At 38.9% G+C, this 26409-nt stretch overlaps 1 protein-coding gene and 1 long non-coding RNA gene across 2 annotated transcripts in view; one reads left to right on the top strand and one right to left on the bottom strand.

Moving 5' to 3' along the window:
- Window positions 1–14744, bottom strand: part of LOC100697511 (leucine-rich repeat-containing protein 49) — a 29969-nt gene extending 15225 nt beyond the window's left edge. Inside the window, exons 1-11 of the mRNA XM_019349324.2 lie at window positions 14740–14744; window positions 13695–13717; window positions 12995–13046; window positions 11808–11889; window positions 11674–11700; window positions 11481–11513; window positions 9729–9904; window positions 8726–8821; window positions 2971–3205; window positions 2251–2436; window positions 1635–1744 (exon numbers count right to left, since the gene is read on the bottom strand). Of these exons, the coding sequence (XP_019204869.1) occupies window positions 1635–1744; window positions 2251–2436; window positions 2971–3205; window positions 8726–8821; window positions 9729–9904; window positions 11481–11513; window positions 11674–11700; window positions 11808–11889; window positions 12995–13046; window positions 13695–13717; window positions 14740–14744 (1025 nt within the window). The remainder of the gene's footprint in view (window positions 1–1634; window positions 1745–2250; window positions 2437–2970; window positions 3206–8725; window positions 8822–9728; window positions 9905–11480; window positions 11514–11673; window positions 11701–11807; window positions 11890–12994; window positions 13047–13694; window positions 13718–14739) is intronic.
- Window positions 14745–24505: 9761 nt separating this feature from the next.
- LOC112843336 (uncharacterized) lies at window positions 24506–24866 on the top strand. The gene is made up of 2 exons (XR_003215635.1): window positions 24506–24570; window positions 24662–24866. It is a non-coding gene; the product is annotated as an uncharacterized LOC112843336 (long non-coding RNA).
- Window positions 24867–26409: the final 1543 nt, after the last annotated feature.

Here is a 26409-nt window from a genome sequence, read left to right as displayed (position 1 = left end):
TTTGCCACGGCTACAAATGCTGCATGAATTGAGTCCCTGGATCCAGAGGCATATCTGACTACATAAAAAATGATGTACAACAATTTTTATTATTTCTATTAGCTATTTATTTTTTTGCAAAATGTGATGCACATTGTAATTTTTTGCCATATCTTGCAGGTCAAATCGGTCCATAACTTTTAAAATCATTTTGCAAAGAAACCCATAAAACATCTCACTGATGAAGGCACTGATGCAGAGTTATGCAGCCATCCATAACTCTGCATCGAGGAGACGCTGCAGTGACAGAATCCCAGTGGGGACAAATCCTGGAATGCGCAGAATCCCTCAACTTACTGCAGGAACTTAATTCCTCACTAGTGTTTAAGGTAACCCCCCCTAAACAAAATAGACATAACAAGAGCTCAGCATTAATTTACCATATTTTAATACTGTTTGCTCACTCATAATTGCTGTTTCCAGTAATTTCTTTTTTATTATTATTCATGCTGGGAAACTAAAACCACATTTTATGTGAGAAACAATCTACAGCAGTTTTCAGATTTTTTTTTTTAATAAGTGAGTCAGATGGATACAAATGATTCAAGATCCTGCATGCGGAAAACAGTGAGTAAGATTTCTGCACTGATATGAAATTAGTCTTTGGCCTTGGGCTGTTGTGTGTTATATATTCATAACAGACTCTATGAAGCAGAAGTGAGATACAGCTTACAGCCTGTTGCCCAAAAGTTTAAATTTTTAACATGACTTTTAAAGGGCAATGAGAATACAAAGGCAGTTGAAATTGAGTTCTAGGTTGCTTAAAATAAATTTGTTTACATTTTATTCAACGTGCATTAGTGTGCTCATCTCCTGATGGCTGTTTCCAGCAGGATAGTGTCACAAAGCTCAAATCGTGCCAAACTGGTTTCTTGAAGATGACAATGAGCTCACTGTACTCAAATAACTTAAACAGTCACCAGATCTCAATCCAGTAGAACACCTTTGTGGTGGAAATGGAGATTTTCAACACTATAAAGGCTTCCTGTCAATATAACTGAAATCTATGAGGAATGTTTCCTTTGTGATCTATGCAGTTAAAAATTAAGGCAGTTCTGATGCCAGCATGGGGTAAAACCTGTTGCAAGCAAGATGTATTCAAATATCTGGGAAGTATATAATCCTTAATTTATTTATTATCCAGGTAGATATCACTGAGTTCAAAAAAATGTCTTTACAAGAAATCTGGCCAAAGTAGTCTTGTGTGTAACAAGCAGATTTCTTTTCCTTGTTAGGATGTTTTTTAATTGACCCTGAGAGACAGACCTCAAGAGTTTTTTGGCTGGGGAGAGAAAGGAATGTTTGTGTCCAAATGCCAAGTACCCACCCTTATCCTGAGACACATAGTCTAATTCCCCTGGCTCCTCAGTGCCAGGCTCTGTCTCACTGTTACTCACACTCATATACCCACAAAACGCTATGCACAGGCATGTACACACATGTACAGAAGCCTACATCTGACACACATTTAAGGATCCACACATTTTTGACATACTTAAACAAACAATCTACATGGTCCAAGACACAGCACACACCTGCCATTAATCTGTAGTTAATGCTATGTTATGGTTAAACATCTGGAATCAAGTTCTCACCTGGACTCCTCAAGCAGCAGAAGGAGCCGGTAACGTGGAGTTTCGGTGGCTGCTATATGGCCCAGTGTTCCAAATACACGTTCTGCAGCGATAACATCGTTCATGGTCACCTAAGGTCAATACACAAAGCACATACATACACACAGCACAATATATTTCAGTGACAAGCTTTTTCATGTATTTCCCAATACGAAATAAAGATTTACAACTTTATTCATGGGTTCGGCTTAGCAAAAAGGTTTGATCCCATTTAACAGATGCAAGATAGGATAAGACATGAAAGTGGCAGCTAACACAGAGACAAGCGGCAGGTGAAAACTAATTTAAAGGTCATTTATCAAATCAAGTCTGAAATGGGATCTAATGTAGAGGCAATATCCTCAGGTACAGCATTCCAGGAGACACAGACCTATAATTTAGGGCTGGCAACAGTAAATTAATGGTTTGACATGTTTTTAATTAATTAATTGCCCCTCTGTGAATCGCTACCTTATCGTGGTGGAGGGGTTTGTGTGTCCGAGGGATTCCAGGGACCATGTTGGTTAGGGGCTTTTGCCAAAATATCTGACTATCTATAAGCAACAGGAATGTGTTAAAAGACCAAGCTAATCCTCACCTCCTGGCCATTGATCCTCTGCAGGTTGAAGTGGTGAAGACGATAGATGACAAAGGAACGCCAAAGAGTCAAACTGACCACTGGGTTGCCATCTGGGTGTATGGTCAGCTGGTCTAGGCGCCTCAGCTGAGCCAGGGCTGCCAGTTGCGGCAGACGGCTGATGTTGGTTTCCAGGAAGATCATATGCTACCGAAAAGAAACAAAAGTTGGTACGTGTTAAAGCAATAAGTAGTTGTTTATATCAATAACTCGCTAAATTAAACTAGGACTTAAAAGGTTGGCCTTTGGAAAAAAGGGTTTAAAAGATATATAAAATATAATAAAATATTAAATTATGTGATTTTTTGCACTGCCTTAATTTACACTGCCTCAACAATATACCTGTGAGGCAGCTATAAGTATTAATTGTGAGCCCTACCCCTGACTATTAAATTTATTTTTTATTGTATATTGGATTAATGTGGCGCTCTACAAGATACATTACGTAATAAGAGAAATTAACTAAAGGTTCAGGGACAATAACTAAGGACTATCTGGCTATGATCTGGCAAATAGCCACTAGCCAAGACCGTCTTTTGGTGTCATGTCATGGAACTTTGGTGAGTAAGGTAAATGAAAAATGCAATAAGCGTATTCCTTCCTTCCGTATTCCTTCCTGATTAATTAATTAATTAATTAAGTCATCACAGCTGCACAGCTAATAATATAACATGGCCTCACCGACAGATTTGGGAACTTGACTCTTATTCGTGGCAGTGTTGGTACTATGGCATCAAAGATGATGTAGCGGAAGGTTATTACAGTGACAGCACCAGCAGTCTGAACACTCCAGCGCCTCTCCAGGGCCTTCAGGGCTCCAGGTCCAAATAAACGCAGGGTGTCTCCATCCAGCTCTGCCAGGTGACTGTCAGACAAGGACAAGCTTCGAACACTGCCACTCCCTGCCTGCACAAGCCTGCAAATTACATACAAACACACACGAAAACACTCCTTAAGTTAATTTTCTGATACTAAATGCACAAATTGTGTTTTTTTGTGAAACTTGAAGAATGTCTTCATGAAAAAAGTGTATGCTACATTTGCTTGAAAATTCAGGCATTGTTGCTAAGAGAAGTGGAACACAAGAGAACACTCACTGGTCTAGTCAATGTCCTGTTTGTGCTGCCCAATTGCTTTCTATACTCCTAGACAACAGTTGAAGTGCCCTTCTCTGATAAGAGAGTCGTGAGAGTAGAGAATCTTGGCGAGTCTCAAGGAGACATAATCTCCGTCTGTGTCTGCTGACACTCAAGGGACTTTTCAGCATAGCAGGGCATCAGATGGCTACTGGCTCCACGATATTCAACAGTGATCATCCTGACTTCAGGCCGCCAACAGACAAATCACCCCTATTCATGTTTCATATCCTCTTGACGAAATGCAACAGAAAGCCAAAGTACTTTTAAGATTAATCCCTTGATTACTGAAGTCTAATCCAAGATTACACAGAGACCAAACTTTAGAAAGTGCGAGTTTGAGTTGTGACCTTAGATAGGTTAAGTAGATAGTCAGGGGCACAAAATATAATGTAAACAAAAAGAGTATATTTAGTTTTCCATAACGAGGCTGTCTCATATATAAGGCTTGTTCGCTACGCCCAGATGAACAGAATCAACTTTTGAAGATAAGGCTTGTTTAAAAAGTCACCATTTTTAGAGAGTTACCCTCAAACAATGGCTTTTTCTATAGTGCCGAGTAGGTGCAGTTTCCTCTCCTAGGTGGAAAAAAGGTTACCATAGATTTTTAAAAAACAAACAATTACTGTCAATAAATAATTGAATTAAATCAGTAACATACCTCTTTAAAATGAGCAGTTTGCTACAGGTAGTGTTGTGTCTCAACTAGATTGACAAGCTTGACCAAGTAAAGGAAATGCAAACAAAATCAGGTTTGCACATTTTTGTGTGTATTAGTGTGTAATTTCATAATTTTATAATCTGTAACATGTTTAGTCTTTGGACAGAAATATTGGTATTAATATTTTTATTTTTTTGTGAATCTGCAGTTTGTTGTCTCAGTCTATTAACCACTGGTCTAAAAGCTGTTAAAACTAATAAACAGTAAGTAAATTGGAAGAAATTAAAATCATAAAGTCCATGTGTTGTCTACAAATATATTTCATACTTACAGAATTCATATGCTGATTAATTAACTGTGTAGCCGCACAAATAAGATGAAAAAAATGAGACAGAACTACTACATGTTCTACTAATTATATTAAAAAGTGAAGACAGTGAGAATGATTATATAAGATTATCAGAAGTCATAGTGAAACCTTATAGTTATCAATATAACATGTTCAGCCTGCTAGGGGAATAAGTGACACAACTGACTGACAATGTGCTTCTCAACAGGTGATGGATTGGTCTTGGTGATGGATTTATTTTTGTGTTAATGTACAGTCGTAAATAAATACAGTAGTCTACATAAGACTTCAGTGAGTTGAACACAGTTTAATTAGTGTTAAACATAAGCTCACTTGCCTCAAATTATGCTTTCCAGTAATCACAACAAATCAGGCACTGTGTCAATTCAGGCTGGAAATCAAGGTACACCGCTGCAAGCAGCTTTTCAGCCCACATCAACCAAGGCTCCTCCTTTCATGCTGCAACTAACTGAATCACTTTAATATCCACTGTAACTGATGCCTGCTTTGTTCTGTGATTAGCCTTACCACTCCTCCTGTATTAGGGCAGGTTCCGAAAAAATGTATGATATATATATATGTATGTATGTAATATAAATTATTGCAGACGGAAGTAACATTTTCAAGCTATACTGGTCCAGGCTGGACTAAATTAATCATGTAATACAACCTGAACCTCTCACAATGCACCAGTCACTGATGAGGAATGTCCCCCTCAAGCATTATGTTTTTACCTAGACATATTACTCCAACATAGCGAATGTGATCCACCACTCACTCTGTGGACTGTTAGTCAAATGTCAAGAGACAGTCATGGTGTGGGGGATTCCACAGATGTAAAAACTGATATGTGTAACAGTCAGCCTTTCTGTCATTTTTTCCCCAATGGCCAAAAATTGAACTTACACTCAAAAAAAGTTTAAAAAGCATTTTCTTAAGTACAGTGATTACATCGTATTCAGTCATGTGAAAAACTAGGAACACCCCATCATGTAATAGCTTGCAGAACAACCTTCAAGCCTGGACATTGACTTGGCCATTCAAATACCTTGATTGTTTCCTTTTCAGCCATTCTGTTGTACATTTGATGCTGTGCTTGAGATCGCTGTCTTATACTGTCCAGTGAGATGGCCTCACATAAAATACACTGGCATACAGAGGAGTTCATAGTTGACTCAATGGCTACAATGGTACCCATGTTTTTGCAGCTGTAAAAGGAACACAAATCTGCACTACTATGCATGACAGCTGGTCTGTGAATGTACTGGTTTACTTTTTGCCAAATGTGGTGTTGTGCGGTATGGCAAAACAACACCACTTTGGTCATGTTTGTCAAAAAGACACTGTTCCAGAATTCTTAAGGCTTTTTGAGATGCAGCTGCTATGTTCTTTTCAGAGAAAATAGACTTTTGCTTGGTAACCTTTTCAAACAAGCCACAATTTTTCAGTCTTTTTATAATTATACTGTCATGAACTTTAACATTTAACATTCAGACTTAGACCCGTGGAATGTGAGATGTAGCTCTGGGTTTGGGGGTTTTTTTTACAATTTGTCTGAGCATTCCACAGACCTTGGGGAAGATTTGCTCGGAAGGCCACTGGGAAAACTGTGGAATTCCGTTAACACACACTTGAATGCTCCAAACCAGAAATCTGCCACAAACACTACTCTTATAAAGGTGGTCACACATGCTGATGATCAGTTAATTAGATGCATTTGATTAGTAGTATCTTCTTGCAACTTATCCTGCTAGTTCCTAAGAATGCACTTAGTTTTGTACAAGACTGCACAGAGTGCTGTGAAAATGTTTTTTTGTATTGTTTTTTTCCACAACTGTATACAAACAGTACAAAAACAGTACAAAAGGTCAGAATTATGCTTTTTATATTAGTACATATACCAACCTTACAAACATGGATGCCAACATGTACAAAGGGTTCAAATAATTCTTGCAACAAGTGCAGTAGAACGAGTGCATCCATTTTTTACATTTTTATTTTAAAAATGTGTGTGGACATTGATAGATGACTATTTCAGATGACAAGATCTCTAAATCAAAATCTCACTGACTGCAAGCATATATGTTAGATAAAGTAGTAGCAAAGAAGTTTTAAAACCGTAAAATCCACGTGGGTTGTGTTTCAAGTGCACACATGGACAAAAACATGGAACTAGACAGGGAGGCGCCAGACTCTGAAAGGCAGTTTAATATATTTAAGGAATATGCCACGCCTCCAAGATGCAAGAATGCCAAAGGCTATAAATCAGATGGAGTTGAAGAACAGTGCAGGAGATGGAGTGTAGCATGTAGATAAGTCACATTAAGAATGAGAGTAACTTCTAAACACCTGGCAGCGTGCCATCAACACAATCTGCACTGTCACATACTGTTCAGCACAGCTGAAGGCTCCAGGTGGCCCTGAATCCCCTTATGACATGAACCCATGTACAAATGCTGAGAGAAGAAGAGAGCAAGGCGGGGAAGACGGAGTGAACAATCTATCACAATTATACAGTCCTGCTCGCTCTATGAATTATAGAGAACAAAATTTAATTCAATTAGAGCTATTTAACATAATCCAAAAGAGGCTTTAAAAGGGACATCTGTCATCTCTTAACAACTGAATCCCACCACAGAAACAGCTTGTACAAATGCCTAAATATTGTGAGGTAGTGACACATACGAAACTTTGAACTCAGCTGTTATTTTAACACACCACTCCATCATTTCCATCTTGTAAAAAGTGAATGCAATTTATTAAGATGCAGGCTTACTGGGTACTTAGTGTTGCACAGAACAGTCCTGTTTCTGTAAAGTGTTCCTACAGCTTGCACTGGTTTAAAATGTCTTCCTTCACTCATATAGCCCACTAAATCTCTTTCTCACCATTGTTCCGGTATCTAACTGATTTATGTGCCTCAAAAAAACAAACACCTGTTCAGGATCTCTCAATTTCGTCAATGTATAAACACTACAAAGCCCCTTCCATCTCTTCCCAACTCAATTGCTGAATTTCTGGGTAATAACTCTTCTATTGCCATGCAACCCTTATTTTAAATAAATCTAAGATTTCACAAAAATTAATACAATCAAGCCCACATAACAGCCATAATTTGGCAATGATACAAACTATTGTCCCATAAATTTTAGGAGCACGATGATACTATCAAGCTAAAAGTGGTATCAACATTTGTTTACGGATCATTGGAAAGGGGTGATTTATCTCTGTATTTAAAGAAAGAACCAGAGATAACATTATGTATCCATGCACTCTATGGGGGAGGATGTTGTAATTTTCTTCAGGGTGTAGTACTTCAACAGCTCTTCGAGGTAATCAGGACCACACTGTGTAGCCATTACAACATTCTGTACACCCACCCAGTGGTGAACAAAACAAGTTTTAAATTTCCTAATTCTCATATTTCCAAGCATTTTGATTTTTTCCCCCTTGACCCTTTCATACATGTTGCTTCTCTTTCATGTTAGTAGTGGTGCTATGGTTTGTAAATTCCCTTTGTATTTTGTCACACTGTGCAAGCCAAAGTAATTCAAGTCTTAGCTGATAAGAGTATGGCAGACTTCGCATCACTATGACCTGTTAAGCCACGTTGGTAAAGTTATAATAGACCAGTAAAAGAAAACCACTGGCACTGAAGATTTTGCTTTAGGGCCAGTTTCATATCCTGGTGCAGGAAGGAAGGGCCCTCTTTCAAACATGCAATAATAGCCCTTAACACAGCGCACACATTCATTTCAACCCTCCCAATTATAATTCATCCAGACTTCTATCAGTCTTGATAGAAAAGAATATGAGGGCATTACTTCCACACTATACTGAGTCCACACTACTGATTTAAACTTTTTGCAATGTCATGTTATAAACATTTGAAAAAAAAGAACTGCTTTCAGACATCTACATGTGCATCTGCTCATCTTACCAGAGTTCAGAGAGCTGAGGAGTAACCAAGGGCAACACCCCTGAAGTAAATAAAGGGGTAACTGTGTTGTAAAAGAATATTTTAAGGTAGGTTTCACACACCAGCTGTTGCAGGATCTGAATATATTACCAGAATGATCCCTACATGTTCTGTCTAGGCCATTCTGCCATCTGTTAATAAGGTAAAAATGGTACAGCAGCTGCTAAAACACTGCATTTAAATGTGACAAACAGTACTTTGTTAATAGATGTTTCAAGGGGGCAAGAGTCAAATTATGTGAGATTTTTTCAGTGCCTGTGATCACTTTAAATATTTAAGTAAAATATACCATTATGGCATTTTTGTCTTACTTGGGGTATCGTGGGTTGTTTGGACGGCTGTTGGTCTGGAGTCTGATTTCTGTTCCCCCAGATGGCCGCTCTGGTCCTGAACCTGGGCTTACCCGCCTGATGAAAAATAAACAAAAATTTTCAACAACGGACAAAAACAATTCTTTCTAAAATCCTATAAGATAAAAAATAATAAGTAATAAATGATAAGTAATAGTGATAATAAGCCAAAATCACAAAAACAATCATTGTTATATTGTCTCATCTTTCTACTTACAAATATCTGCACACAGGATGAACTGTGACAATTATATGCAACACAAAGGTTTACACAGCAATGTATACAGTTCCCTCACTGTTGCATTTTTCACTTTTCACTCCTCCCACCTATACATACGATGCTAATTTACTTCTATCAGTTACCAAAAAGACTACATTTTTCATTCATGATCACTAATTTAAGGATTAACTGCTCTGCTCAACTTCATTGAATTGTTTTTCATTGATTTGTTTTGTGTACAGTCAGGAAGAACTGCCATATTTAATTTTTTCTTAAATAACTCATGAATGATGGAAATGTTTTTAGTTTTGCATATACTTGTTTATCAACCATAGAACTAGTTAAATGAAAATAATTTGTTTGACTCAGTTACGGTGGTAGATGAATTATGAGTAATTCAAAGTAATTACAATTATTCCTGAGGGAGGCATGAATCGCTGTGCCAAAATTCTGGCTCAAAAGGAAAATTAAGAAGTTGGCTGAAGGCAATATTGTATGTATCCATGAGTTACTTCATTCAAAACCAAGTTGGTAGACCGATCAACTGGAAACCAATCTCCACTGTGAAAAGCTAAAAAGGTAGTAAAAACAGTCAAAAATAAACCATGACTGAAACCACAATTCTAACTAGACCAGGAATATGTAGTATAATATAGTTTGCTCATAACATCAGTATCTTAACCAGTCACTGTCTAATTTTTACTTCTAAAATTCATCTTAATTTTCTGTACATGCTGTGTGTACCTCGGTTCATCAGGGGAAGGTTCCTGTGTAAGGCCATTGGTCTGGGCGGGGCTGTGAGCCGGGCTGTTCTCTGGACTGACTTCTTCTTTAGCGCCATTTGTGGATGGGAGCTCCAGGCAGGCCCTGACACCCTCCCACTGCTGTGCAGCATTACGGATTGCTAGACGCCGCTTCTTCTTGATGAACAGAACACACACAAACATACACAGAACAAAGAAGGTTTCAAGTGTCAAATCTCCTGAGCAGGACGGAGCTAGCATGCTAATAGAACCTCTGTGTGTTTTCATCAGGTCACAGAAAATCATATCCTTCTTGCCTTCCTCATATATACATTTTACTGGGATACATTGTTAAAGAAAGCATATACAATAAAGTACAATAAACTAAGACATTTCACTAAAGCAGATATAGAACTCAATTTATATTAGATTTGAAATTATATAGTGATTTCTTAGTCCAATTCATTTGCTTCCTTTTGCATTATGGTTTAACAGTGTTTGCCTTTTACACCAGAAAAATGTGACATCCCACCCTGCAAGAGAGAATATTTCTGCCTCTCTGTTCTATTTCAATTACTCTTTCTTGGACAAGCTGGAGTTGCAATATGCTCAGCTAAGGAATGTGCCCCTCCTTGGAGCAGGGATGAGTATCAGTTCATGGTAAGTCCTTGGCCTTTGTGAACCCTTGGCTGTGGCATTCACTATAAAATTTTCTCAACACCAGGGATTAAAGAGAGTTAGGTAACTGAGAGACAACGAGTTTCGGCATAGGGTCAATCTAACAGTTAAAACAGCCGGAGCTTTGGCCCACACACACAAACATATTTACTGCAAAACAGATGCATGTGCAAAGCAGAACATCTTAGATCATTTAAAGCTATAAAGTGTAATTTACAGACTCCTTTACAAATACAGTACCCTTGTGAACTCTGTACAGTACTCCAGATTCCATCTAAAAGGGTTTTTGTGTCATACAGAAGAAAAGAGAATGCATTAAAAAAAATTCACGTCTATGAAGCATCCAAAATGTGTACAGCAGTGGTGGACAAGCAGAGGAAGAAGTGACAGATATAGCTACAGTGGCTTGCAAAAGTATTCGGCCCCCTTGAACTTTTCCACATTTTGTCACATTACAGCCACAAACATGAATCAATTTTATTGGAATTCCATGTGAAAGAGCAATACAAAGTGGTGTACACGTGAGTAGTGGAACAAAAATCATACATGATTCCAAACATTTTTTACAAATAAATAAAGTGGGGTGTGCGTAATTATTCAGCCCCCTGAGTCAATACTTTGTAGAACTACCTTTTGCTGCAATTACAGCTGCCAGTCTTTTAAGGTATGTCTCTACCAGCTTTGCACATCTAGAGACTGAAATCCTTGCCCAGTCTTCTTTGCAAAACAGCTCCAGCTCAGTCAGATTAGATGGACAGCGTTTGTGAACAGCAGTTTTCAGATACCAAGTGATAGCAACATCACTCGAGAAGCTCAAGAAGGGTGAGGATTCAAGATTCTTAATCTTGAATCTTAAAAAGAATACTTAATTAAGTAGTCAGGAGCTTCGTGAAGTTAGCTCACTAGTTTCCACCTAAACATGATATACCACGGTCTGACTGAGAGATTTCTGAAAAAAATTAAAACGTACGGCTCTACTTATCACTTCCAACATAAATGAAGACAGAAAATTGCATCAAAACAGCAATGCAAAATACCATTATGCTGAAAATCTGGGTGCTACATAGGTACTTACTTTGGTGGGGGGGGGTTTCTTTTCCTTTTTTTTCTAAACAAACAAACAAAACAGCAGATTAAGAAATAAATACTCCAATTCGGACACCTTGGAAGGTTTATATATATATATATATATATATATATATATATATATATATATATATATATATATATGTATAATTGGAAAAAAAAAACCCTGGAGAAATACTTACTGGCACCAGGCCTTTAGCCAGCTGCTCCTGAAAAAAACACATTAAAAAAAACACATAAGTACTTCCAACAAACATTGCTGCCCAGGACAATGAAACTGATGGTGTAATAACTTCTTTTCTCATCCCACACATACCCGCACTCTTTCCTTCACCTTCCGCCAGTCGGCTTCGCCCGGCAGGGGCTGCTTTTGCCATACCCGGCGGTACTCTTGGTGCCTGCAGACATGAGAAAAAACAGTGAGCAAACATGTAACTATCACATCAATGTGAATCTGATGGGTGTGATTTTTCCAGACTGACGGAAGTGCAGACAGAATGTTACAGAACTGTTATACAGCATGAGGGTAATCAATTCAAATTACTGTCCTTTATTTGGCATAATTACTGTCTAACTGACAGAAGTTACAGGAAGTACTGCAAGTTAAATTAAGCTGACAAAAACCTTTTAGTGCTGAATAGATACTTACAAGCTCCACATTCAAGAACAATCTGAGCACACTGTCATCAGTTATCATCAGTGGGTAACTCTGATTTCTGATTTCTACAATCGATTCGATCCCCGATTCGAATCAAATTGAATCAGGGAAATTTAGCCTCAGTCAGTCAGAAATATTATAATTCTGATCATTTATCAGTTCTGACACTTGTGAGACTTCATCAGATGTGTAAAAATCACAGCAGATGCGTTTGTGTCAAAGTAACTCGGGATAAAACAAAGAAAAACATGAAGGAGCTTTACCTTAAAGAAATCTTTTACAGTAGAAAAGCAAAAGAAAAAACAAAGAAAACCATGACTCAACAGGTGAACATTACCTGATGCTGCTGACATGAAGCAGAGCAAAGTTACAGAGGTTTTATTAGGAACACAGCTTAGCATTTTGCAATGTGGCATCATTTTAAAAAAGATTTTAAAAGATTAAATTTCTTTGGTATTGAACAGCAGAAATGAGGCTTTCTTGTCAAGGGTCATTTTTGAAAAAAGAAAAAAAACAACAGCCTGTACACAACAGTATACTGGTACATAATTAGCAAGCGAATAATGCAGAAAACAGAGATTTGAGATGGGAAACTTTGAGTACAGAGAGAGAGAGAGAGAGAGAGAGAGAGAGAGAGCTGTGCAGGAAGTATGAGTTTATCGTGGTCGAAGCAAAACAGCAAAGGTAAGAGGAAATAACTGACGATATTTATCAAATGTGAAGAGGTCGGAGAGTGATGAAACCTATCAAGAGCCTCTAGAATCATATTTCCACATTATTTCCAGCGTGAGTCTCAAACAGAAGTGGCAGTCCTTTTAATTTTTGATCCTCTGCATTTAACTTACTTGACCGCCGGGTCTGTCCTTTGGAAGGGCGGGGGAGCAGCTGGCCTAATTGCTGAAATGAAAATTCACATGAGAGATTACCTAAAGTTTGTAGCAAGAAAAATCTTTATGAAAAATCGTTGTGGTTTATTATTGACTTTTTATTCTTAGCAACTTTGAAGAGAGTAGCAAAGTCTGTGTTAATACATGTATAAATATTAAAGTTTTCCTGCTCAAATTGGCAGAAAAAGAAAATGAAAATGAAAACATAATCAACCCGTGTTCTTGAGCTTGCAAGCAGGATTTTCCATATCAAATCAGAATTCAATTTACAATTAATGTGAGGTTGGAATTTTATTCCTGCATTGGAAATGGAAATTTTATATCAAGAAATCTAACACTTTGAAAAAATGTTATCATACAACATGGATTGACAACTCAGGTGTAAATTATTATTCAAAGCTGCATGTTTCATGGCTAAAGGCCCAGAAACATGCAGCTCATTTCTGAGCCTTTGACCAAAGAGCAAAAAAGGTTTTTTTTTAAATGCGAGTTCAGTTATAGTAAAGCTTAAAAAAATCTTCATTTGACTAATTTTACACAGTAAAATTATCTTTGTCAACACAAAAGTAAAGATTATTACTTATTTTTTTAGAACAATAAACCTTAAAGCAGATGATGAGAAGACACTGCAGAAGTTTTTTGCAATAGTTTTTCTTACCTTTATCACGTTTCTTTTTGTCTCTGAGGGGAAAAAAAGGAAATCATTAGAGTTGAAGACCTTCTCCATGTGACACATCTGGAACAAATAGCTCTCCACAGTAAGTTTACTTGTTCCAGAAGTGCCAGAAATTCCCTTTTATTGTTCACCAATGAAGAAATGATATAAAAAGACAAGAATATGTCAATCATAAAAATAATAACTTAATTTGTATATTGACCAGCAATATAATATGGAGATCAGTGTCAGCTATGATAAAGAAAACACAGATTTTATTTCACATGTATTTAAAATCTTGGGCAAAACTGTTAATAAAAAATATCAGATCTGATCCACACTTCAGACAGTAAAGCAAGTAGGCCAATACACCCAAAGACTCTTGCACTGGTAAGCCAGTAGGGGTTATAGAGCAGTATGATTTAAAAAAAACAAAACAAAAAACAACAACAAAAAACTCCAAAACCCTAAACAAACTTGTTTTCTTGGCAAAAAAATGTATCTGAAAAGCCATTTCCAAATAAAATGATAATCAATCATTCTTACTAAAATTGAGAAGTACTTGCAGCCTGACTAACCAACTAGAATATGTGACGCAAGTTTACTTTGTTTTGGTCGAAATTCTATAAATGTATGAAATCCTACACTTTACATCAGGGGTGGCCAACCCGCGGCTCTTTGCCTGGTTTAATGCGGCTCTTACGTTCATATCAAAGTTCGTGTTTTGGGTTTTGGGGGGTTTTTTGTGTTGTTGTTTTAAAATGTGCGCGTTCGCTTCGCTTGAGTTCAATACGGTATTTTCATCAAATGCACATGTGTGTGAGATGAAAATACCGCAAAGTTCCCAGTAGGAGCAAGTTCGCCCTTAAAATGGCAGGGAAAAAATGCACAGCAAAAAGAAAATATGAAGATGAACACAGGACGTTTTTAACAGAGTGGGAGAGTTTATATTTTTTTGTTGAACGCAATGGCAAGCCATTCTGCCTTATATGCCAGACATCATTAGCGCATTTCAAAGCTTCAAATCTTCAGCGCCACTTCAGCTCACTCCATGCTAACATCGACCAGGAATTTCCAAAAGGGACTGAACTTCGCAAGCACGAGTTGGCCACTTTGAAAAGTCAGGCAGAAAAGCAGATACAGTTTTTCCAAAAATTTACGAAGCGCTCAGAGACCATAACGCTCGCATCCTATCAGCTGGCTTGGAACATTGCACGGGCTAAAAAGCCATACAATGAAGGGGAGTTTGTTAAAAAATGCCTCAGTGACGTTGTTGAAATCTTGTCTCCTGAAAACGACAAATTAAAACGCATGGTATCAGACGTCCAACTGTCCCGCCACACTGTTGAACACAGAATATTGGACATTAACACGGCTATTGAATCACAGTTGCACTCTGACCTTCAAGCATGTGAGTATTTTAGTGTGGCTTTTGATGAGAGTTGTGATATACAAGACAAGCCTCAGTTGGCAATATTTGCACAGTCTGTGTCAAACGATTGTGTGATCAAAGAAGAACTCCTGGATATTGTGCCATTAAAAGACAGAACCCGTGGGATAGATGTGAAAGAAACCATGATGGCTGCATTTGAAAAAGCAAATCTGCCCATAACGAAATTAACTGCAATAGCCACGGATGGAGCACCAGCCATGATGGGATCTGTGAACGGGCTTGTGGGGCTGTGCAAAGCTGACCAAACTATTCCTGACTTTTGGAATTTCCACTGCATCATCCACATGGAGCAACTCGTGTCTAAATCATTGAATTTAGATAACATCATGAAGCCTGTGATGGAAATCGTCAACTATATCCGCACACATGCGCTTAACCACAGGCAATTCAAGAATCTCATCGCTGAGCTGGACCAAGGGCTTCCAGGTGACCTGCCGCTGCACTGCACTGTGAGGTGGCTGTCAAAAGGCCAGGTACTCTCTCGCTTCTTTGAGCTTTTGGATGCCGTGAAACTGTTTATGGAAGAGAAGGACAAGGACTATCCTGAGCTCTCGGACCTCAAGTGGATTATGGATCTGGCCTTTTTGGTCGACATGATGTGTCACTTGGACAGACTGAACCTGACCCTGCAGGGTAAGTTAAAAATGCTGCCTGACCTGGTGCAAAGTGTGTTTGCGTTTGTCAACAAACTGAAGCTGTTCAAGACACATATTCGAAAGGGAGATTTAACGCATTTTCCCACTCTGCTAAAAGCCAGCGGGCAAGTCGCCAGCGCTGCCCTGAGTAAGCAAAGAGCCAGATATGCAACGTTGATTGAAAACTTGCACGAAAGCTTTGTGACCCGGTTCCATGATCTACAATTGAAAAGGCCACAGATTACGTTCCTCGTCGACCCATTTAATGCAGAGACCGGCTGTTTGAAAGTCCCGCTAGTCACAGATGAAGCTGCGGCTGAGTTGGAGATGATCGATCTTTGTGAGGAGGACCAATTGAAACCTGCTTTAAGGGAAGGGACCATTGATTTCTGGAAAAGTGTGCCAATGGAAAAATACCCCAATGTCAAACGGGCTGCGCTTAAGATACTGTCAATGTTTGGGTCAACATACGTCTGCGAGTCTGTGTTTTCTACCCTAAAACATGTGAAATCAAAGCATCGATCTGTTCTGACTGACACTCATGTAGGGCTGCCACGATTAGTCGACTAATCACGATTACGTCGACTATCAAAATCGTCGACGACTGATTTAATAGTCGACGCGTCGTTTGAAGCTTTGTAAGATCACAAAAGACGCAGGAATAAGTAGTAGGATTTAAGAGTGTAATAACGGACTGAAACAGAAGATGGCAGCACTGCATGTACAAGGATGCCAGCTGCCGTTAAACCCCGAAGAAGAAGAAGGAGGAGTAGCTCCGTCCCAGAATTCATAGCGCAGCCCAGCTCAGTTTCCAACAATGGCGGCAGCTAGTTAGTTTTAATATTACTCTTATTATTCTTTCTGGGTCACAAAATAACTTTAACATATTTAACATGTTTTCAGGCGAGAATGTAGCTGTGTAAACCGCAAATATCTGCTCAGTTTATCAAGACACCACATATTTTCAAAAGCGCTCCGACGTTTTCGGAGACGTCTGTTACCCACTAGCTCGATAGCTAGCCGGGGGCAAGGCTCACTAGCGCCCGTGAGAACACCGGACTCCCGGCAAATCGTTTTCAAACCCACCGCGGTCTTTCGCTACTCAGGTTAAACGTATATGAGTCACTTAGATAACTTACAAATGTTATTGTTTGGCTTTTTTTTAGTATTTTATTTGTTCCTGAGTAAATCGGTTTGGCGGAGATTAAAGTTATAGGTTTTACACAGCAGCTAAATAAACGTCAAGCAGACAACTGATTATCAGAAGTGTGAGATGCTTGAGAATATACTCCGGGGTCCCGTTATATTTTAGATAGCAAGGAGCAGACAGCTGAGTTTATTAAACTCCACCGAAACAATCTGCAAATGTCATTAAAATTTAATAAACTATCATCTTGTCTTTATTTTTACTTGGCACATACCTTAAACACTTAAAGCTGTAAGCTAATGATAGTTATATAAGAGCAGATGCATGCTGGTGCAATAAGCTGTACGTTTTACGTCCAACGGATGCATGATCTGATTAGTCGACTAATCGCAAAAATAATCGGTGACTAGTCGATTATCAAAATAATCGTTTGTGGCAGCCCTAGTATGTACACATATGTACATGTACACTATTTTTATTAATAGAGGTTTCACTACTGAGGTTAAAAATGATATATAAGTCACTTAGATCACTTCTAAATGTTAATGTTTGGTTTATTTCAGTGTGTTATTTGTTCCTGAGTAAACCGGTTTGGCTGTGATTAAAGTTAAGCTTCATAACATGTTACTCACAGTTAAATTAGGAGGGGCCGGCAGTAAAAACTCCGGACCTGTGACATCATCACGTACGCTGGTACAAATCACGAGTCCGTGCTCGCGTACTTGAGAATTGAGAGACGGCCCACGAGTCCGTGCTCGCGTTCTCGGCGGGTACGTACTCCCGTGCCTTCTCGGCGAGTACGTACTCACCGAGAACGCGAGTACGTACTCGCGTACTTGGGCATTGATAAACGGCCAACATTTCTTGAAGTTCTTCAGAGGCCTGGTAATGAAGTGATCATTTGATTCAGGTGTGTTGACCGAGGGTGTTATCTAAAACCTGCAGGACATCAGCTCTCGAGGCCTGGAGTTGGCCACCCCGCTGTAGGGTTTTCACCCTACAGTATAAAGCACCATGAGGAGACTGTTGTTTTGCCGTGATGCTATATAATCTTGAATTTAACTGAATTTTAAAAACATCTATTATAGCATCAAAGTAAAACTAAACGACTAAAGTATACTTCATTCAAATGAATCAAAACCTGACATGAAGAAAATATTATTCAGCATCAAATAAAAATCCAAATCACAAATACATTCTGATTTTCTTGTGTTTTATTGTGTTGTCAAGTATGAAAAAAAGTGTTGCATTTGTGCGCTCTGATCATCAGTACTGGCAGTGGCGGCTATGGTTAGCTAACCCTAACAGCTGGCTGAAAACTTCATTCAAGTAATTGTTTTTTCCTTTAACGTAATTCTATGATGAAAATTCTGAAACTGTTACATAATTTATTCTGTTCATTGCTCATTTGGTGTAAAGATATAATGTTGGGTCTAAACTCAGACCCCACTGTATCCAGGACTTATTCCCATGAAAGAAAAACAAGGCAACAGCGTTCGATCGATTACTTGCGCAAGGGAGGCCTCATCTGTGTCCAGCACGAAAGTGACCCCAAATCCGGCCTCCTCTCGCTGCCTTTTATTGAGAGACAGTTCACACAAAAAGTAATGCCCACATAGTTTCTAAGACAAGGCATTGTGTGTGAACTTCTATATGTATGTAAGAGTGTGTGTGTGTGTGTGTGTGTGTATGTGTGTGTGTGTGTTTAATTACAATCAATAATTTGACTGTTTTTAAGTTATACATTAAGATTTTAAACACCATTATATTTCAAGAGACAGACTTGCTAACTAGAAAAAAACACGTAGCATATTACCAGCCTTTTTCTTCAGGCCCGTCCTTGGTAGTGCAGGGGTCCTGCAGAGCAGCTCGACCTCATTCACAGGACAGCAGAGAAGTGAAACCGTGTTACCGAACACGCGGCAAACATGAATAATAAAACGCCGGTGTAGCTTTCGGAAATGACTCCTCTCTCTGGTTTCTCCTCACAGAGTCACACTTCTGATGCCTGCGTTCAGACCCGCAGGGAGTCTGACAAGCGGAGCTCCAGGCTGGACCGCCGGCGGGCTCGATCGGCTGACCTGGAGAAGATAAGACGCTCGCAGCTGATGGTGGTGGACGACCGCTGGATGACAGAGTACATGCGCTGTTTCTCCGCCCGGCTTAGGTAGAGATGGGCTCCACCTAGAATCCCTAAATACCAAGTTTCCTTACGTGCAAATATCAGGAGGAAATCATGTATCATTTTAATTAATAATACAGAGAGAAAACCGTGTTGCCACAAGCAAACACCGCTCGCTGCGTTGTCTCCTTAGTTGACAGAGAAATAACAAATAAAGTGAAGAAGTGGGAAGAGCTACTGATTTAGATCCAGTTGATAAAGTTCTAAATAGTTTATGAACATCAAGTTTACAATTTTGTCTTTCTGTACATGGGTAATTACAAAAAGTACCTTTAAACATTTTATAATAAAGATCAGAGATTAGATTCTTTTAACAGATTTGGGACTATTTTTACATATATCTTTGGGATTTCAGTAATGAAATGACACGAAACAAATCTAATTAACTTAAAATTAATTTAATTCCCTTCTCTCTGGGATCTTAGATAACTTCTCTCAGTTACTGGGTGAATTAGCGCTTCAGCCAGGAGGGTGTCACTCCTCATATGAGAAAGGAACAGTGTTACACGAGTGTGTCTGATCATTGAGCAGCAGTTATCAGCTAGACTGCAGAGTCCTTTGGAAGATGTTTGATGTAAGATGTGCCCTTACATCAGCGTTTATCTGTATTCACGACCTTGCTGCTTTGGCTTCCTGATGGAGACAAAAAGCTCTTAAAAGCAACTGTAGCAGAGGACAGACACAGCTCGCAGTTGTTAATGCGCCCCCAAGTGGTCAGAAGCTGCAGCTTTAAGCGCTAAAATGCTCCAACGCTCTTTTTTTAATTCAAAATATTTTTATTTTGAATTAAAATTTGTGGATATAGTTTACAAAGAAAAAAAAGAAGACGGAAAACACAAACTGTTTACAATGAATACAAAACAGAACTTCTCATGTTGGAACATTTTTCCCCCTTATTATTTACCAAACGAGAAAAAAGAAAAAACAAAAAGAGAGAAAATAAACGAACCCCCCCCCCGCACACACACACACACACACACACACACACAAAATCACAAAAGCCACAACCCGGGGGGGGTTATGATATTAACTAGCCCTTTCCATAAGAACCACACAGAAGTTAGCTACACCATCACTGAGCTTCACGTTCCCGTTAAGACAGACAGACATCCGACCACTATGGAGAAGCAAATCCGTTAGTCAACTGGAACATCCTTAAGTTGAAGTTTAGAGAAGTTTTCCAGAAAGAGACCCCAAATTTTATCAAATGTGCCTTTTTGGTTCTGGATGGAGCAGTTGATCTTTTCCAGACTGAGACACCGAACATGGGAGGGCAGGGTTGAGAGCTAGTTTCAGGCCGGTAGTCTTGTTCAAAGTGCAGAAAACCTCCCACAAATTTGCCAGGGCAGGGCAGGGCAGGTCCACCAATGCTCTTTTTAGTTAATTTCATCTATGCAATAGGTGTACAGAACATTTATTATGACTTGTGATGGTATGGTATAGCCTTTCCCACGTCTTCACTTGATGTCAAATTACACGGGATTATTTATGATAAACTATCGAGACAACAGGAACAGTGTTTTTTTGCTCCAGCATCCTGTCAGAGCGAATCGCTGCTGTCGAGAGAGAAAGAAAAATACTATCCTTAAATTTCAGACTAAAGCCCATTTATGCAAAAGTTATTAACCATCACCTTTCTTTAATTTTCTTTTTTTGTTGTTGGCTTTCCCTATGACAGTAACGATTGGATCTGCAGGAACAGTTCAGATTTCTGTTTCTGAACACTTTCAGATGAAATTGACTGAACTGTGTTTCTCTGGTGTTGTTTTTTGTATGAGAATGAACAATAAAAATGACTCTTTCTTAGATTTTCTATACATATATCTACAAAAAAAAAAAAAAAAACACACATCCACGTCACTTTTGAATGTATTTAGTTTCTCAGCATGAAAGAAAGCTCAACTGCTCTGCTTTCATTTAGAGCTCATTTCCAACACAAATTCTGTTTTTCAGTTCTCTCTCATGAAGCCAGCTGTGTATTTACACCTCAGAGAGTTTGATCGGAGAAAGGCCCAAACTGGAATTTTTGATATCTGTGTATTTTGGATATGAGGAGTTGAGCTTAGATTAAAAGAAGTTAGAAACACATGATATGTCAAATAAAGCTCAAATCTAAGGTATTTTTACAGAAAAGGTTAGTATATTAAATTGTAATCATTGTAATTATTTAGATCAGGTAGCTGTTAAGCATACAGTATATTTATTGCAGAGTGTAGTTGGTGTGTTTTCACTTTGGGCAGCTTCTTTTTTTTAAATTGATTTTTAATCAGAAATAACCTGCGATTTTGACACAGTGTGTAGTGAATACTCCACAGGAAAAAAGCTTTTAGGGTAATTACGCAAAACTAGATGTTTCTAAAACTTTTAAGTGAAATAAGGAGCAGTCATTAAAAAGTATCGCTGTACTGCTGTCACTCTTATTTTTTTAAAGACAGCCAGAACGTATCAGAATTCCAGTTTAAATCCAGGCGTTTCTGCAGTGTCCTGGTCCACCAGGGCTGAAACAGAGACCTACATGTTTCCATCAGCGTGAAGAAAAGCGCACGTGTTAAAGCGTTCTGAGTTTGTGGCGTCTGTTATTTGTTGATTTTAACTCAAGATTGTAAATACACTGTGAGGTCATGGCGGTGTCTCATGACTCAAACTGAGGGGTAATCGTCATTATGTACCAAGCTTGTCGTTTTCACACCAACCGAACCTCTTCACTCTGAATGTTCACAGCTCTTCGTGTTTGTCCTGACACCACAGGAAGACTCTAGTATTTTCTAACAGTCCAACTTTAAAAACCAGTGTTTGTGCTGTAGGTGGTGACGGAGATGTCCACACACTTTACTGAAGTAAAAGCACTAATGGTTAAAAAAAAAGACTCAGTCGTGACTAAATGTTTTGTTGTGTAAGAGTAGCAAGTATGATTTTGCAATTAATATGTTTGTCAATTGACTAATTCTGTTAGAGCTGTGAGAAAATCTAGTATGAGTGCACAGGGTTCAGATATCAGAGTTCAGAAAGTTGTAAAGCTTCATCCATGTGCTCAAAACATGTTTTATCTAAAGTACATGAGCATTTGTTTCCGCGTTGCTTCAACCTGAATGTGTTCTCATTGTCGGTCAACGTGAACAGTTAACATCATTTTCAGCATCACTGTCAACTGCAGCTATCAAATATAACATGAGGCATAATGTGATGTTGTTAAAACTGAGGGTCCGTGCAGTGGATTCACTCAGAAACCGAGTGATTGTAAACACAGCTGTTAAAGACCTCAGAGTGAGAGTGGGTAAACGTACCTGTAGAGCTGCCGTGGATGCAAAGGTCATGCTTTGGTTATTTATCTTTATAACGCATTTGAAACGTATGAATGTCGAGACAATCACTAGAAATGATTTGAGGTGATTTGAAAGTGAAAAAAAAAACTAAATATGTAACACTCAAGATAAGCTGTCATATAGAGTGGACGTAGGTGGACTTGGTGTAGCAGAAAATGTTGCTTTCTTGTGTGGTTTACCAGCAACAGATAAGAAGAAATGTGTATCATATGTCTGAGTATTTAATCCTGTTGACATATTTTGCCCACTGTATTTGTATTTAAAAACATGCACAGGTTATATTTTCATTCACTTTAATGCATTGCTGTGAATAAATTATTTGAATAAAATCTGATTCGAAGAGTTGATTTGTGTGCCTTCGTGGTTTGTTAACCAAGTCTTGTAATTTCACCTGCATTTTTCCAGGTTGCACGGCTGAAAACAGTCCTGATCTCATTTTCTTGATTTGTGACTCTTGAACTCTAGAAGGAAGAGAGCTCACCTTCAGCCATGAAGCCAGTGTTCCCACTTTACATTTAACCAAGCTGAATATGGACTTTTGCTTTGAATTAACACTCTGGGTTTATAGAGCTGAGTTCCCACTGCTGAAATATGTGTGCACTGGTGTATTCAGGAGCTCCACAGCTTTAAGGACAAAGATGTAAGGGTCTCAGTGAATGCAGTCGCTAACAGCAGCTTTAAGGTGGTTTCAAAAAGAAAAAGAAATGATCTCATCCCTCAGATATTAACTCAAATATAGCAGGAGCATTTCTATTCACAGGCTAAATGAGATGGGCAACACAAGCAACAGCAGTTAAAACAGCTTCACTTTTATTCACAACATAACAACTGTTACAAAAAGCAGTTTCACCCCGGTTCGTGTATTCGTCAGGCCTCCAGAAAGAACACCGGGACTCAGTAGTCAATTAACAACACTTTTATTAATACACACTTATTGATTATGCCTTCTAGAAGGGAGATGTACAGAACCCCGGACTTTCTCTGCAGATCTCAACTCCTTTGTCTGTTACATGCAGTTTTGTATAAGTGACCCCCCTTCTAATCCGTCTATGAAGTGCCATAAAACTAAGCACTATGTTTACATGTTTGTGTGTGTGCGAGCACGTGAATGCCTACATGTGCACGTTCCCGCGTGTCTATGTGAGTGCTCGTGAGTGACTATGTGCGCATACCTGTGTGTATGTGTGTGCACGTGAGTGAATGTGGGTGTGGGTGCGTAAGAATTAAAACACTGTAGGTGTGTGTCTCTATGTAGTGACTCCCCGGAGGTCATAAAAACCCATCTCCCTTCCAGACCACAGTCATCAAGTCACAAATGTTAAAACCCCTACCTAAGTATGCACTGAGGAATTTCCACTTAACATTAACTCCCCTTCCTCTTACTTTCACAGTTCAACTGGGGAAGGGGTCTCCTAAAATCTACTCCTGAGTCCACGACACAGTCAGGCCTTTATTACATTGAGGGCAGTGTTAGTGTCTTTACATTAATTCTACATTCTATCTAACACATTCCTAAACTCTAAAATAAGCTAAACATTCCTACACAACACAACTTTTTTGAGCATTCAGAAAAAACTGTAAAACCATACCAGAGTAAGCAAATTTGTTGATGTTGTCATTCTGGCTTGTTACCACTAGAGGTCAGTCTTTGTTGCAGTTTCATTAGATTCCTCATGCTAAACTGCATCTCTGTGGCTTTTACAGTTTTTTCTAAATGCTTAAACCCAAACTGTGATTCTTATAGCACAATTTCTAAAGCTATTAATACTTATAGCAAAACCACTCACTGAGTTTGCAAAACTAAAAGCACAAACACTGCTTTGCACTCAGTTTGCCATTTTGTAACACACACTTTGCAAAACTGTAGGCACAATTCACTGCACAACACTCTTTTTGCAGAACTTTAAACACAACTCACTGCTTACAGTCAATTACCAAATTTCCAACACACTCCTAGCAAAATTATACACATGTATGGCTATCATTAACACTATTTTGCCAACTGTCTGGCACACTTTCACATGGGAAAACTGTTTTAGATAATTAGTCCACTTTATAATAAGAATGAAGCAAATTTACAGAGTTCCTTTCAAGAGAAACACAGAACGTGTAAAGCAACTGCGACATGACTATGTGCAGGTAAGCTGGCGTCATTGGTTCTGAATTTGGAAGTGCATACTGCAGTGCTGTGCATGGGCCTGATGTGTGGCATTTGTTTTGTCTTGTCCAGAGAGTGATGGAACTAGAAGCAGATGCAATGGGACATGAGCTACTTTTTGTGGATGAGGCCGGTTTTAACCTCAGTAAAACCAGGAGACGTGGCAGGAACATTATTGGACACCGTGCCATCATCAATGTCCCAGGACAACGTGGTGGTAACATAACCATGTGTGCAGCTATAAGCCAAAATGGTGTTGTTCACCATCATGCAACCATAGGCCCATACAACACTGCACACATTATTGCATTCCTGGACACCTTGCATGACATGCTCACTGTTCAGAGACCAGAGCAGACCTGATATGTCATCATATGGGACAATGTTAGTTTCCATAGGGCTGCTTAGGTCCGCAACTGGTTTACAGACCACCCATCCTTCATGGCACTCAACCTCCCTCCATACTCTCCATTCTTAAATCCCATCGAGGAGTTCTTCGACCGTCATCCTCATCAACAGGTAGCCCTTTTACAGGCAATGGAGGAGGCATGTGGAGATATTGACCAGGCATCATGTCAGGCCTGGATACGTCATTCAAGGAGATATTTTCCCCGGTGCCTTGGCCTGGAGGATATCGCATGCGATGTGGACGAAATTTTGTGGCCGGACCCAGAAAGACGACATGATGTAGGCTGATTGTCTTTTTTCCCCCTTTTTTTGGGAAATTCCTATTTTGTGTTCTGACTTTGTCTTGGTTTTGATGAGTGTGAATAAACACCAATACTTGAAGTTTGGATCCTTGTATGTTTACATGACACTATGACAAAAGTGTGACCTCAAATTGACATCTGTACACAGAGAAAGCAAAAGCCAGATGTGTTTTGTATTCATACCATCAGTGTGCAGTTGGCGCATTGTGTGCTTAGTAGATGATGGCTTGTGTGTACTGTTTGATCCGAAAACACCATTTTTACGAAGGTGTGAAGAGTTAATCTAGCTGTGTTCGCTTTTGCAAGGGAACTACAATGTTTTGATAATTGGGTGACAGGTTTTCTTATTTGTGTGTAGAGTTTTGCAAAAATAGCCAATAGTTACAAAAAATGTGCTTAAGCAATCAGAAAAAACTGTAACTGTTTCGTCCTGACCCCAAAACAATTCGAAAACCTGAAACTTCTGGATTTCTAACTGTTAAACTGGGGTTAAACTGACCTCCCAGCCCATTGTTCATTCAGTGGTCCTAGTTTCAGTCATTGTGCAAATGTACTGTTTATAAGGTTGGGGAAACCTGCAGTCAGCTGAGACTGAAGAAGCCACTTGGATGAGTAATGAAACATTTCTCCCACTGAAAATGCTACGTCCAGATGAACAGAATCAACTTTAATAAAGACAGTAAATAAAGACCAGCATGCAATTCATATCATTTGTTCCTTTTAACCAGGACAGCCAGCAGGAGGACGGAGACAATTGGAAGGATAATGTCAATGGTCAATGGTAACTTTATTGTCCCTAACGGGAAATTGATTTGCAGTATGTCCATACAAACAAACAAACAGACAACCAACACATCACATACACTCACCAAAATTATATAATATAAGCCTGATAAAACAACCTAGATTTTTCATCAAAAAAAGTGCAATGTGCAATGGCAACAACACTCATGGTTTAGTGTTATTAACTGTGATAATAGCACTAGGTACAAAAGACAGTCTATGTCTCTTTGTCTTCACTGCAGGCACTTTATAACGACGACCTGATGGAAGCAGTTGAAAATCATTAAAGAGAGGATGATCTGAACACAACAGGACAGAGTTTGCCTT

This window comes from Oreochromis niloticus, linkage group LG20, assembly GCF_001858045.2.
Source record: "Oreochromis niloticus isolate F11D_XX linkage group LG20, O_niloticus_UMD_NMBU, whole genome shotgun sequence".
Lineage (NCBI taxonomy): Eukaryota > Metazoa > Chordata > Actinopteri > Cichliformes > Cichlidae > Oreochromis > Oreochromis niloticus.
The sequence above is the reverse complement of the archived record's forward strand: the minus strand, read 5'-3'. Positions and strand labels throughout refer to the sequence as shown.